This window comes from Loa loa (assembly GCF_000183805.2).
Source record: "Loa loa unplaced genomic scaffold supercont3.71, whole genome shotgun sequence".
NCBI lineage: Eukaryota > Metazoa > Nematoda > Chromadorea > Rhabditida > Onchocercidae > Loa > Loa loa.
Genome location: NW_018108251.1, coordinates 126,385 through 142,050, shown reverse-complemented (window position 1 = coordinate 142,050; position 15,666 = coordinate 126,385). Strand labels below are relative to the sequence as shown.

At 36.6% G+C, this 15,666-nt stretch overlaps 3 protein-coding genes across 3 annotated transcripts in view; 2 read left to right on the top strand and 1 right to left on the bottom strand.

Annotated features, from left to right (window-relative positions):
* Positions 1–3,318: 3,318 nt before the first annotated feature.
* On the top strand, positions 3,319–3,890 carry LOAG_04662 (hypothetical protein; the record flags this gene model as incomplete). Its single annotated transcript, XM_003140199.1, has 2 exons — positions 3,319–3,423; positions 3,474–3,890. 2 exons carry the CDS (start codon positions 3,319–3,321, stop codon positions 3,888–3,890), a joined length of 522 nt encoding a protein of 173 aa, XP_003140247.1.
* A 3,131-nt stretch (positions 3,891–7,021) lies between these two features.
* Positions 7,022–12,162, bottom strand: LOAG_04661 (endoplasmin). Its single transcript, XM_003140198.2, has 15 exons — positions 12,025–12,162; positions 11,529–11,646; positions 11,278–11,409; positions 10,978–11,104; positions 10,617–10,891; positions 10,314–10,482; positions 10,013–10,240; positions 9,662–9,778; positions 9,373–9,534; positions 9,053–9,229; positions 8,845–8,934; positions 8,472–8,711; positions 7,990–8,130; positions 7,715–7,912; positions 7,022–7,625 (listed from the first exon to the last, which is right to left on the bottom strand). Exons 1-15 carry the CDS (start codon positions 12,080–12,082, stop codon positions 7,500–7,502), a joined length of 2,358 nt encoding a protein of 785 aa, XP_003140246.1. The 5' UTR covers positions 12,083–12,162; the 3' UTR covers positions 7,022–7,499.
* Positions 12,163–14,634: 2,472 nt separating this feature from the next.
* LOAG_17407 (peptidase A22B family protein) overlaps positions 14,635–15,666 on the top strand; it is a 4,375-nt gene continuing 3,343 nt past the window's right edge. The window contains exons 1-2 of the mRNA XM_020450068.1: positions 14,635–14,742; positions 15,310–15,500. Coding sequence (XP_020306305.1) covers positions 14,656–14,742; positions 15,310–15,500 — 278 coding nt within the window. The 5' untranslated portion in view covers positions 14,635–14,655. The remainder of the gene's footprint in view (positions 14,743–15,309; positions 15,501–15,666) is intronic.

The following is a 15,666-nucleotide window of genomic DNA, read 5'->3' as shown; positions in this document are numbered from 1 at the left end:
CGCTAGGTTTATCCTCACATCAATAACCATCTACAGGATCGAGTTTTCTTCCTTCCAAACAACCAATTCTATTTTATTTAGGTTCTGAAACAAAAAGAAAAAAATCCCCACCAAGATTCCAACTATAGATATGAATCATAAGTTCGCAAAGGTCCCTTTCAATTTAGAGAGATGCCACTCCTGAACAACAATTCAGCTTATCATTTTTTGTGTTCCTTTGAACACCTATCTATACCGTGAACAAAAGCTCTTATGTTACGGTATTCGAACATGAAATTTTTGAAGTCCAACTATGAACTATTAAAAAGGACAGATCTTTTCCAATTCCATTCTGCATGCTAAATTTTCCGAAAGTAACGAAGCAAATACAGCACATCTTAGAAGTGATTTCCCTATAAAACTCACAGCAATTAATATCCAACCAATTATCCTCACACCCTTGTTAATAGTTTTTAAACATGTAACTAAAAGATGAAATTATTTCAGAAAAGAAATTTGAAACATATAATTTCTCAAAAATAAAATACCGGAGCTTATGAAAAATGGATGAATAAGCATGTGAAGTACGGAATATAAATTTCATTCTCAATTAATTGAAGAAATGTACTGACGTGATAAAGTTGGATCATACTATATTGCACAAGAATAAAACAACGAAGTCAACATCAGTACAGGTAATTGCAAATAATGTGACAAGTGAAAATTAGACTGCGTGTTACTTCTGCAAAATGGATACATTTTTTTTTTTACCTGGCGGATTTATCTAATATTTGAGATTACTTTTTTCCGTTTTGCTAAGAAGCATCAGATTGTTTTTCTACGACAAGAGTTTTAATTAGAAAAACACAGGAAATATATCTTAAAATAGCAACTGGAGATTATGCAAGTCTCTGCTGCATTAGTCTAAGACGAAATTCCTTTTTCTCTTTCACACCGTTTTTAAAACCACGTTTCATGAATGAATAAGTGCATGATATTTTTTGGAACTAATCTTCGATGATTCTGATTCAGAAATGACCGAAAGTGAATGGAAAAGGAGCGAAGAATGTTTAATGTTTTATCGTTTACCACATAGTTGATCACATAGTGTGGTCAACGACAAGACATTGTCCTCCCACTCGACAATGACGGTTCGACGTCGAGCAATGAATGCTAAGCGGGATGACAAAGAGTGCCACCACTCAATTCAGCGATTAAGTGATCATTTTGACGCGTCATAGTTTTATTGCAAGAAAGGTTATATGAGCCAACATGTTATGATTCACCCAACTTGTACAGCATAAAGTTTCCCGTAGATTTTGGAGGGAGGAGAAAGAAAAGCAGGAAAGTACTATGAACTCCGGAGGAAAATGGGAACCAAATCCAAAGCTTATTCTTAGCTGAAAACAAAAAGTGTGTTACCAATCTAATCAAAGATACATTATGTCTTTTAAAAAAAAAATATGGATAAAATGAAATGTGTGTAGCTGCTTTGTACGCAAAATAAATTACTGTCTACAAATCCCGAAACTGCTGAGCGCGCAATGGAACCGTTCAAAATTAAAGTGACTTGCTGTACGATGAAAACGTTTCTGTACATTGTAATAATGATTTTAAAAATTCCCAAATCTTTATAAATTCCACAGCAGTTTACGAATTATTGCCAACCCATCCATTTTCACACAGAAAAAAAAATCTACTGCAGAAAGGAAATTTCTTATTTATACAATGCGAGTTACTACTTCATCTCAGTGCTAAACTTTGCATTTTCTGGAATTACAAAATAGATTAAGTCTTTACATATATCATACGATTTTTAGTGGCAAATGAAAATAGCGTTAGCTGATGGAACATATTTGTTTTAGGTTTGGGATTGTAACTTCTTCCGCCATATAATTTCTATCATCATTTTATGGAGAAGGTATAATAAAGTGACATAACAAATGATGCGAATATTCAGAGTTTATTTAGACTAAAATTTCATGCTCCCTAACTGAATCATGTGCAAATCTTTCATGTGGATTATTCGGAACGTTGCCAATTATAACCATAAAAAATAGAAATATCTGGAAGATGTGCAATGAAATTCCTCAATGTCGAAAACCGATCGCAAGTAGTGGGTGATGGGGATAATAGAGCAGAGATATTATCATTTGGCGTCTAATAGTAACAGGCAATAATGACAAGAGGAAGCAACGATTTCGAGGAGGGTACATCCTAGTGAATTCATTTTCTTACACGTCATGTTCGCAAGGGAAACGGAAAGTGGGCTAGGGAAGCAGAAAGAGCTGACGTCATCGTTTCCAAATTGGTATTCAGCTTAGATTTCGTCTCAAAGAATTAGCGAACGCTTCCACGACACCGAATTATGCTGGGAACGGGAAAATGAAAGGGCATTTCAGGTTCTCCTAGAATTACATTTACTTAGTCAGAAATTACACAGGAAGGAATGGTCCCAAGAGCGTTTACGATAAGTTATCAGTCTTTTTGAATCAAGTGAATCTTTCCGGGTGCTGATCAATGTTCTGAGCATGAATGATTTACAGAATGTTAGAATGATGTTTGTTTAATGCATCCATTTTATAAATAAATTTGAAAAAAAACACAAACATGTAAAAGTCGAAGTGCGTGAAGCACTGGAACAAACGTATTGTAATAATGTGCAAAGATACTTGTCATTTACTTATTTCTTTATAAGCGAAGAATTCAATTTTATGTTACATGGATATATCAAACGTAGAAGTGACGGGAAAGAAACAGACAGACAGCATGAAATTTCAGAATGATGAAACCACAGGTGATGACAATACCAAAATAAACATCGCTTTCAGGAACGATCAAAATTGCAGTAGGCAGCATAACATGGATAAGTGCGTCATGAAACAACGTTTAACTATCCAAGTGAATAGGTAGTAAACGGTAAAAAAATAACTGAACGTATGAGATGTAATCACAAATAAATTAATGGGCGATAACAATTCATCCGATAACAATGTTACATAAAAGGTGGTTGCAGACATTCATGGAAATCTTAGCTCGATGGCAGAGCAGGGAGAGAAGGAGGGAAAGAGAGGGAAATAAGATTATTCGGGTGGTGTGTATCAGTATCGAAAGGCCAGTAGCTGATCTTATTTGCACCATGAAATAGCCTGTTCATACAACCCTTGAAACTGATCAAATGTTAGGAAAAAGTAATTGTTTGGGGATACTGAACGGTATAACGGTGAGGGTTGTCATGATCATGATTCATAAACTGGGTGCTACCCATGAGCTCATGTTTCCGGGGAAGAAAGGTAGTTAGTTGATGGATACTGTCGCTTCTCTAATTAACAACAAATAATGATAGGAGACAATGGTGGTGAGGCGGAACGGGTATCGGCTGATCGGCGACGGGGCCAATGGGCGACTGCACGGCGAAAAAGAGGAAAAGTTTACTGGCATAAGGTGGGATACCACATTGTCGGAGGCGGGTGATGCATTACACTCCAATGCAGCAGCATTCAGACCCGCACAAAACACCCATCCTGAAACACACATATAGAGCTGACAGAAGTACTAAATGTCTGTCTCCCCGTCTGTTTGTCTGTATTTCCTTCGGAATGTGTCTGTGCGGAGGCGTCTCGGCAATGGATCGAGGTTCCTTGGCTCCCCGCCTGCTCTATCCACATCATTCTTCGTACCTCTCATGCCATCTGCACGTGACTAATGTTGGCTGGGAGCCAGCAAATAGTGACGGACGTAAGGAGCGGACGGACGGAGATAAGCTCCGCCTACACATGTGTAGCTCGCGGGCGATAGGTGTTTCTGTTGTAATCGGTACCGAGCATTACGCTGCCTTTACGGAGGGAGCGTGGCCGAAGGGAGACGTATGCAGGATATACTACGTGTTTTCATCATGCTTTGTGGATTGATGCATTCCAGCACTTAGTGTTCCAGTGAGAGCAGGGGGAGTTCATCAAGAGTGGAATGCAACACACATGCACACATGCGTGCACATACAGACGTCGCACATGCATTCAGCTACCGAATGGACGTGCAACGATACTGCACACATCTTTATTGTTTCATTCATACCTTAACAGTCCTACCTTTAGTCCACCCCCCGCCATTCCCCAGTCTATTCCACCCTGTGCCTTGCATGACTGTCTCACTACTTCGTGAAACAGAATTTGTTGAAGGATGCTTTGTGGTGACCTATTAGCCAACACTAGTGGTTTAATACAAGAGGAGAGAAGTTCATCAGCAAATATTTTGCATCTCAGATTTGAAATAATTGTCAACATTGAGTTTCATTAGGAATAATTTTCAACCTAGTAAAGGATGCGCGGTTCATTAGTATTTGGGAAGCACGATCACATCAGAGTTTCATTTCCAAAGATTCAGAAATAAACGAGCTTTCCTACACATCTCCTTTTAATTGTCATCCATTTAATTGACATCTCACGTGAAGTACGTCTTTTCTGCGGTGAGTCCTTCCTGTGTGGTGTCTATGTATTTGGAAATCGGTAAATTCCATTACTTTGGGCATATGAGCATACGTACTCTTAAGCGAAATACTTCCTGCAAATAGGATAGGGATGACGGTAAGGATGAGCTTTAGTAAAAAAAAAAAAATGCAAGAAGTAAAGCTGATTATGATCGCAGTGCTAACAAGTCTGTTTTTGTCTCGGTGTGGACGAGAAGTGGGGAAAAAAGCTGCAAGAACGGGAAGAGGCGGAAAAGCAGGAGGTAACAAGGGACTATGTTTTCTCAGACGATGAATATACAAGTTGTTAGAAGTTTTCAGAGGGGATTAGCCGGTACGGCAGTGAAGAAAATTTGCGAAGGGCTGAACTAAACATCAGTGACTGAACACCCACATCGTAAATTTTTTTTTTAAATTTTCTATTTTAAAAGCTCTAGCTATTGGGTAGATTGTTAGGGGATGATTGAAAGGGAACTCTGCATTCGCAAATTGGTGGAATTTCCCCATGTAGTCGTAAAAACAGAACACTGCAAGATATTTGAACAATTGATAGTTTAAGTGTCTTGGGATGTGCACTAATAGTTTAGATAGATTAGATCCATCAAATCTCCAAATTAAATTCCTAGCTGATTAGCCTTTTTTGACGAAATTTCAATAGTCCTCGTTGTCGAATCCTTCTGTGGTATAGATTTCTTCATAAAAGATACTAAAAAAAAATCTTTAATAATTAGATTCGAAACATGAAATACGGTGCCGACAAGAAAAAAGACGCCAAATAAATGCCTTTTGTGAATTCCAATGCAAATAAGGGTAGGTAGCAAAATACACAAAAGTGTTGTTTTTGAATGTAGTGATAATAATTCACTAAATCTGATTTGTACTTCATAAATTGACTGAAACCAGATATACTCGGGGTCTAATACGGTTCGGGAGTACACCTGCATTTGAATGTTAGGATTATGTAACAGGAAAGAGTGAAAGCATGCAAGGCCGAACAAGAAAAACATTTTAAAAGAAGAGGGTAAAAGTATATCATTTTCCTCAATATAGGATTTCAAACATTCAACAGTTTTTATGTGGGGTTTGTCCAGAATAAAAACAGTTGTTATCATATAAAACGTACTTGAAAAGGCCATAACGAATGATTCGAATAAAAGAGAGGTAAGAGAGAAAGAGGGTCATCTAGTGACTTGTTTTTTGGTTTGTAGAAAGCGGAGATTTGGACAGGAGGAAATGAAAGGTAAAGCTTTGAAAAGTAATTTAAACCTCTTTTAAATGTGCACTTGCACTATCAAAGAATGAATGAGGAAGTAATGTTTACTCTAACAGATACTTACTTTAATGATGCGCTCCTGGATTTATGAAGATTTCATGAATTTTAAAGATTTTCAATTATTTTAGAAAATCTGTTCAAAAAAATCTTCCGCTCTAATGCGGGATTGTCTGCAGATAGATGTCTATGTTTAGTACGATGTAATCAAGACTTTGAACAATCGCATACAACTAAATTAAAGAGAACAAACTTTCCGATGGATGGAACGGAATGGATGATAGCTGAATAGTAAAGACATTGGGATGTATTATGAACGTATATTGCAATGAATGACTAAACATTTTAATGTTAATTTCAAATGATGACTCATATTTTCAATCGTTCAATGATGAATCACTATCAGAAGACGATGGCAGCTTTTCAGACAGGATTTTTAAGATTTAAGATTCTGAATTGCGCCAAGGATTTTGAGAGTTGATTTCAAAGGCTTGCTTATGTTAAAGCAAACTAATAGCCGCGGGAACAATGGGAAAAACAAAAGATAAAATCGTAAAGAGTCATTCCGAAGTTCAAAATATGAGTAGTGGGGGACGTCCTTTCCATCCTTTCTCTTCTGCTCCCGATTTCCTATCACTTCTCCGATTTCGCTGATTTTAAAAATTTGGAAATTCATGTTCTTTCCACTCAATGTTTGTTTCACATGAAAAAACCTCGAGTGGCTCATTCTCTTGCAGTGATTACATGAGCAGCAGCATCAACAAACTACAGTCCGAAATAAAGTTAAGTATAAATTGGTTTGAAAACACATATAGTAGACAAATTTCCAAATTTGAAAACCTCCCCTTAAATCTTACATTTACTTTAATTCTCGATTTATCAAACTCCTTTAAATCTGAATTTTCGCTTTAGCAGAAAATCTTCACGTACTTCATTTCTAAGGCTTATTACAGCCTATTACAATACAGATAGTTGTAAAGCTGTTCCAAGTGATAGTAAGACCCAAGTAGGAAAACTGAAATGAATGCTTGGAAACTGAAATGAAACTGAAATGAATGGTTGAACTTCAGTTCCAAATTACTAGGATTTGCACGTTCAGTTTGAACGTTCAACCTCTCAGTTGTCACTATTTCCACTCTATGTTATTTGAAAAAAAAAAAACTAGCGCCTACGCAACTAGTTATCATAGCTGTTTCCCATACGTCTGCAACCAGACATACAATAACAAAGTTGACCTTTCTATCTAATCCATATAGTGAAGATGTTTAGAATGTACTTCATAAGATTTATTTACAAAAAAAGAATAAGAGGAACTAAATTTGAAACAACAGATATTAAGGGAAGACAACAATAAATTAACACTTGCTAGATCATCGAAAGGCAGCAACAATAATGATGTCAAGCTTTGAACGTTACAACCGAAACTAGTGATACTGATGGTTTAAATGGTGGTGACAGTGTGATCTCAACTAAGTTTATGTTCGAAATTAAGTATCCTTATCTATAAATGATTATTTAAAACAAAATTAATGTAAAATAAATGTTAAAAAAATATAAAGCCAACAAACACAACATTTCGAACGAACACGATCGAAATTTTCGAAAACTTATAGAGGTAGTTGCCAAATCAGCGTACATCACATACTAAACTTTAGACTGCTTGAAGTTTTGGGACAGTTTTTACAGAAAATAATTTTAGTTGTGGTGGTTGTTTAAACTTAACCAGTAAGTCTCGCTTCACCCATAATCAACAACTTTGCACATAAAATGATAAGAACATAAAATTCATAGTTCTGAATGCTTCGCCTCATCTTTTCCCTCGACAGACTCTTTGTTTTCACCCTCTTCCTCAATTTCAGGTTCTTCTTCCACTGGTTCATCCGGTGATACGTTTATCGTTCGACGAAGAATCTGAAAGCATGTAGGCAATTTCTAGTAAGATGCACTAGAATAGAATGATCGCATGTTAAGCGTATCTTTGAGGAATTAGATGGACATACCTGCTCAACTCGTTCAGCAAATCCAATTTGATCATTCAGAGTGAAACCAGACCGTAATGTAGCCGTTTCAAACAGCAGCAAAGCTGTATCAGTTGCTTTCTCGTTACTTTCTCCAGATTGCACACGACGTAATAGTTCCTTGATAACAGGATGGCGTGGATTGATTTCGAATGTTTTCTTCTGATTTGCGTAAAATTCCTTCAAAAAATCGATAGTCCTGCAGAAGCAAGCTTTTTAGTTTATCCAGGGAAACCAATAATTTATGACAAAATAACCTGAGTTGGGTCATAAGATTTCGAATGCGCTTGAGATTTCATGATCCGTTCCATGTTGCCTGACCAACCGTAAGAAGATGCGACAAGCGCACATGGTGATTGTACCAAACGTTGCGAAACGAGTGCTTTCTCAATCTTATCCTAAAAGCACTGAATAATTAACATATTTGAATTCAGAAAAAAAAACATGAAAACCAAAACGAACAGTAAATTTAAATTACAGGGTCAAAGCATAGCTTTAGAACTGGTATAAAAGGAATGAAAAATGAATGCAAAAAAGCCTTGAATTTTGATATGTATCGTTATTCGTATAAGCAATATTAGCTGTTGTTTGGCGGACTATGGCATAGTTCAGGATGTCATACCTCAAAATTCGCATTTCCTATGCAGTGATAATTCATCCACTAACACTTTTTCTTTGAACTGACTGCTTCAATTCGTAAGACGAAGTCGATACAAGTCAAACTAAACTTGTTGCTTACCTTCAGAGCCACGTTTTTGAGCCAATCCGTCAATGGCTCATATTCCTTTTCTAGCTGCTCTTGCATTTCCTTATTCTTTTCACCATCATCAATTTTCAATCCTTCCTTGGCAGCATTCTGGAATTTCTTTCCGTCGAATTCCGGCATCGATTGAATAGCATATTCGTCAACAGCCTCCACCAAATATAATACCTCATATCCTTTCTTCAGCAAACGTTCAACAAAAGGCGAAGATTCCACCTGTAAAAAATAAAATTCGAACTACATAACTGGCTTCGGAAAATTTTAAAAAAAGATCTCTTTCTTCCCAGTGTCTCCGTAGTTTTATTTAAATAAAAACTTTTTTTACAAAGAAATATGCCGGAAAAGTAACCTCTTCTCGTGAACTTCCAGCTACATAAAAGATCATTTCTTGTTTATCCTTCATTCGGCTCACGTACTCAGCAAGTGAAATCATCTCGTCCTGTAACAATGAAAATGTAATGCACTTAACAAGAAGTAGTTAAGACTTCCTTTAAAAATATCAGAAAACTTCTGACTTGAGAATGAAGACATCGTATTAAAGCGTTAGGAGACATTACTTTTTTATGAGAAGAATAGAAACGCAAGAGCTTTGCAAGACGTGTTCTGTTTGTGGGATCTTCCATGATACCTAGCTTGATGTTTGTGCTGTATTCCTTCCAAAAATGTTCAAAATCACCAGGTTCCATCTTCTTGAGCATATCCAGTACTTTCCTTACAAGCTTCTTCTTAATAACCTGGAACAAAACTCCTACAACCCATATCTCTGTTAACCGTCAGAAATGCAGAATTTAAGGTGAGAGAAAAGAAATCGGTGCCTTTGGTTCGGTTGCTTCCCTTTTGTGGTCCACGTAACGAATCATCTCTCAAACATAAATACCTTCAAAAGTTTATGCTGTTGAAGCGTTTCACGAGAAACATTCAGTGGAAGATCATCCGAATCTACAATTCCACGGATGAAAGATAAATACTTCGGCATCATATCATGAAAATCATCGGTGATGAAAACACGACGTACATACAGTTTGATATTGTCTGTACCCTGAAGACCATTCTTTTACAGTAATAAAGTCAAGTAAAATAGCGTGAAGACAGAATTTCAAAATTAAAGGGAGCGATTCGTATCAATAAACCACTGAGATCAACTGGAGAAAAAAAAAGAGCAATACCTTTCCATAATTCTGAAACATATCGAATGGACTATGTCGAGGAACATAGAGAATGGATTTGAAGGTGACCTCCCCTTCAGCTGTAAAATGTACATATGCAAGAGGGTTTTCTTGGTCCTGAAACAAATAACAAAGGTCAATTCTGTTTGCAGAAATGAATTCCTGGAAAGGATAGCCGGTGGTAGAAAAGAATGGTCAGGTGAAGATCAAATTACGGTCAAATATTAAAAAAAAATAACATGAAATTTGTAAGCATTAAAACTGCGAATAAATTTCATTTAATTATCCGAAAAGTAAGTTACTAATAACAGAAATGTTGCAAAAAATGTTGTAGACATCCATTTCATGAACCTTAGTGATGCTCTTGTAAAATTCTTTGTATTCCTCCATTTCAACATCATCATTCTTTCGCATCCATATTGGCTTCACATTGTTGATTTTTTCCCAATCCCATGTTGTCTTTTCGACCTTTTTGGTTTTCGGTTCCGTTTTGTCCTCCTCAACCTTACCATCACCATCTTCAGTCTTTTCGTCAGTTATTTTTTCTGTTTCATCAATGGGTTCTTCAACTGTTTCCGTCTGAAAACGCTAACATAGTGCACAACACCCTTTCTGTATGTTAAAGAAGAAAGATAAAACGAACATAAATTACCTTCGACTGCCACAAGTAGATGTTAAAATTGATGAACTGACTATACTTTTCCACTAAGTTCTTCAATGTATCGGCTTCTAGGAAGTCATAAGCTTCTTCCTTCAGATGCAATGTAACTTGTGTACCACGCTTAAGAGTCGCACCCCGAGGATCTTTTGCAACCGTGAATCTACAAATCACGGGAATTAAAAAAAAAATTCGATTTTATTCATTAAATTAATCCATGACGAACAACAGACATATCCAGTAAGCAAAGCCATCTAAAATCAACGAGCAAAAGATGCAATCCATATAAAAACTTACGAAGAACTGTCAGATTCCCAGATGTACTGATCATCATCATTGTGTTTTGAAGTTACGACAACACGATCTGCAACAAGATAGGAAGAGTAGAAACCGACACCGAACTGTCCAATCATGTCCTGTTGTTGTTCCAGTGATGTGGAAGAATCCAACAGCTTTGACAAGAACTCTGATGTTCCTGATCGTGCAATCGTACCCAAATTATTGATCAAATCTGTTTTTGTCATTCCAATGCCAGTGTCCGTTACATGCAACATGTGATTTTCTGGATCTGCCTAAAATTCAACGAAGAGAAGCCAGATGTTTCGAAAACTTTTATCCAAACGCACAATTTCAAAACGATTAAGACGAGAAACCATGCCTTAATCCGAATTGAAAGTTCATCAGTAGCAGAAAGAACCAATGGATCTGTCAATGATAACATCCGAATTTTGTCCAATGCGTCCGAAGCATTTGATATCAACTCACGAAGGAAAATCTCCTTGTTTCTGGAAACAAGTAGAATGCTAATTCAGATGCTATTGCGATTGATAAGTAAAACGTGTTATGTGAATTGTTAAGACGCACATTTTGCTTATCGGCTTCATTGAAGCATACCACAACACAGGTTATAATCCAAACTTACAAAACTGTAAAGAATGAGACACAAACATAGACTTACTTATACAAAGAGTTAATAATCAGTTTCATCATACGATTTACTTCAGCCTGAAAGCTGTGTTTCTCGGCTCGAGTTCTCAATTCTTTCATCTCTGCAACAGAAAGACCATCCAGTTTAATTGCTTCCTCCTCCCTGAAACCAAATTATTTTTTTTCCACTGCACAAAGACCACAACAAAAGACATGGTCGAGAACGGCATAAATGTCACCCATATATATATCAGAATTGCAGACAATGAGATATAAACCAACCTCTGAACAACTTCATCATCCGTTTTCGAGCTCGTCTTAGTTCTTCCAATATTTTCCTTCACTGTTCCTTCATCACTTGACTCAACTTTGGCGTCTACTTTTGTAAGTGGTAAAAAGGCTAAAAAAATCAATATGCAAATTTTTGGCTTGATCAGCTTTTCAAGGTTTTAGTTTTTCCGCTTTTGGTGAGCAATAAATTCATATGAATCCATAAAGTCCGGTCTATTTAATGACTAAACAATATGAAATGATGAGACATATCGGAAGCAACTGGATCACCGAGTTAATGTAAACAATTGAAAGGGAATATTAACGTTTGGCCTGTAACTACACTGAATATCTTTTTGTCAGTAGTAATATTCGAACAAGTGACCGAAATATTGCCATTTCCTTCATTACGGTGATAGAATGATGACAAAAACATCGTTAAACTCAATTATTTTAAAGATGCAAACATGCATAAAAATTATAAATGGATATATTTTAAGCAACATACCGAAAACAAAAATAACAGTGATGAGAATGATGAAGTTTGCGGCATAATTATTAGCCATAGAGATAAATATACAACGATCGCCCCTAGTCTGGAACAAGAATGTCAGACGACGATAATAAAACGACAGATATCCTGAAAAAGGACATTCATTATACCTGTTGCCCTCTCATGCAAAAACACCACAAATGACAGACAAAACGTTCTGATTGCATCGCTGAAATACCGGAATATCTGAAGCTAATTTAGAAAAAGTCTGCGAGAAATAAAGGAAAAGTTCTATAATATTGTTTTGTTAAACCAATACGCATGCACATATATGTACGAACAAACAAACAAACACGCACGCACGCACGCACTCACTCACACACACGCACGCACCACCGCCAACAACACAACCACTCCACTAAGTACAGTAAAATCCCTTCACCGCCTTGTAATAAATACCACCCCACCAACCAATCACTTCGTTCCACCCGCCCTAAACTTTCTGTGATTCAGCACAATTTGATTGGCCAGCCAGTTGCTAGGGACGTGTACGTAACTTATTTCACGGTGACACTATGAAATTTTGACGAGCTGCCTTTTCGATGATACGACTTTCGGGGTATGTGTGCGTTATTGGCATTGCGTTTTCGTTTCTCGTTTCAGCAGGATCGGTCTCGGAAGTTTACTAGTTTTTCTTTTTCTTTTTTGTTTGTTGTATACTTTCAACTTGGTTTCGGTAAAACTTGGATGAAATAAATTTTACTTCGGTATTCGTCAGTCAAGAGTGAAAACATAGAATTTAATTTATATTTGGAGAAATCAGCGATATCCTTCAAAAACCATTGGCCTTTAATTTCTGCAGGATAGCTCATAGAGTTCTTCATTCTGACACTTTTCACAACGGATCCAAAGTATCGCATTGCTGGGCTTCCATTGTTCTTTGTTCGAATTTTGTGTTGTTGCCCTGTATTCAATTTTATGGAATACCTGTTGACCGCTGACTAATCTTAAACACAAACAAATGCCTATAGGAAAGCTCTTTGAGAGGAGCTGTTATCACTTCTGCTTTCCAAAAATGCTGTAGCTACAATGTAGACATACAGTTGTGTAAAACATGTATCGTCCCGCGAAATAGCTTATTTCAGCGGCTCTCTGTAACGGCCAAATGCTTTATAATGCCTCAGGTTTTTTTTTCTTTTTTTGAATTTCCTCTACACTACTGTTTCCTCATACGCATTCAGCTGAAGAATATGTTGAAAAGGAAATGAGAGTCAAAAAGCTTGAATATTGAATGTTGTTGATTGTGAGATTGAGAATGAGAAGTGGGAATCAGAGATTTAGCGACCAAAGGCAAAAGTAGTCATTAGTTTGTGTAATTGTTGGCCTTCGCTAGCAGAAGCTGAAACAGTATATCAAAACAGATGCAGATTGAAATAAGCCTACATGCTCTTCAAATTATGCGAATTAGAAAAAAACAATAACACTTGTGCTCGGTGTCGCTGTCGGTATTCGGAATTTCTAAAATGAATGAAAACAACACTAATAGTAATTAAATTGCTGTGCAAATGGATATTCCTAAGCGCAATGGAGTCCAACGACAGTGGCATTCACGTTCAGATCTGGAGACACTTTCCGATTTCTCTCAGGCTAATGAACGTTTCTACAGAGTATATTCAGAGCTACATTTAATGCAGTGGTGTAGATTTGGATTTTGAAATACAAGCAGAGACGGAGTGGCGAAGTATCGATAAAAGCTTCCATTGCCCCTGGTATAGGTAGTTCCACCGCAAAATTCATTTACATCGCATTTCGGAATTAGATTTTGTACTAAAAACACTACAGTCCTTTGTTTAGATCTGAAATTTTTGCTCTCTTCTAGTTCCGCTGTGTCAGGTTCGTTGTTTAAATTTAACGGGGACTTACATGATGAACAAAATATTTGCTTAAAAAAAGCGTTAAATAATTTCATACCAGCGGTGATTGTTATGGTACGGTATTACTAAATGGGGGTTGAATGACTTATTGCTCAGGTTATTTCTGGCATGTTTTCCAGTGAGATCAACCTGCTAAAATATGATGGTAGGCCGGAGGAGCTAATTTTCTGAAACTGAAACTGATATTATCACGAGTCTCAAATTCCATGAATCCAATAAAATTACTCATTTCACTTCATACTTTGCTTTGCGATAATAGGCGTTACTTCTTTTTCTCTTCTTCCTAGTGTAGATAAACGTAGGTGCAGCTCATAACATGGCCGATTTTAACGTAGGGTTTTATTCACTTGCTGTTTAAATTGGTTTTTGATGTCTGGAAAGCTTCCATTTTTCAATTTCGTGAGGTTCCAAAAAGTGATTGATTCTTCGCAGTGGTCAAGATGCGTTAAGTCAGTAATGATTAGGGACGTACCCCTGACCTATATTTTTCCATTTCAGACGTTTTACTTATCCTTAATTTGTAGAACAAAGGGAGCTACACATCAGAAATTCTCATTTTACTGTTGAATGTTGTATTTCCCCACAAGACCACCTGAGTTGTTGTTCTATAAGGGAAGACCTTCTAGCGAACCCATTCGAGTTCTATCTGGCATGATTTCTTCATTAAATCTCTGTGTTACTGATGTGTACTTTTCAGTTCGGAAGGTGCAGGATGACGGAGGCAACGACATTACCATCTGCTGACAATATAATTTCCAGTGTTTCCAATGTTACTATCACTTACACAGCGAAGGAGCAGGTTAGAAATTGTTCCTTCAAAATCGGTTCAAATTATTTCATCGCGAAAACAAGTATTACTTTGGCCCTCATGAGGAAAAATAATTGAAAATATCTCTTGGTGATTGAGACTTGTAAATGCACATCTCTTATTGATTTTGTTTCATTAACTGGTAGCTTTAGAATATGATCTTATAATTATTGCAAACTGGGAATTTCCATTAGAATCTGTCTTCCTGTTTTTGTTTTGCCGGGAACCATTATCTGGATTCACTAACGAGTTGTTAGCTATTTCTGTTGTCCGTGTACATTTTTTAGTATGTACACGCTATGTGAATAAAGCACCTTCCGAGAAGCTATGTTAAGTAGACGATGTAGCCAAACTGGCTTGCCTCAGCTTTGCGTTTCATTTTTGTCACTAGTTATGGTTCGTTCATCTAAACCTTCCAGGACGATTGAATGCAAATAATGGTATAATGAAATTTTAAGTGGTATATGGCACTTCAGGGGAAGCCGTCGTTCATAAGATGGCCGTCTGTATCACTGTTAGATAATTAAATGTCATTTATTATATTAATTTATTTTCCAGATTACAGCTTATGGTTCCATATATGGTATGGCACTTTTCTGTATTGTTATCGGTAGCATTCGTTCCCTGTATTTTGTGCAAAAACACATGCGTAAAAAGCGACTCATAGAAACTTCGATAACAGTGAATGAAGCTAAAAAGTTTCCGTTAACGGCATCCTGTGTTCTGTTCGGACTTTATATCTTTTTCGGGTATTTGTGCTTTGTTTCAGAGGATATTAAATGTATAGGGGACAATAGCTGGAAAAGCCCTGGTACTGTAACAATTATATGTATATATGCTTGTATATATATATATATATATATATATATATATATATATATATATATATATATATATATATATATATATATATAT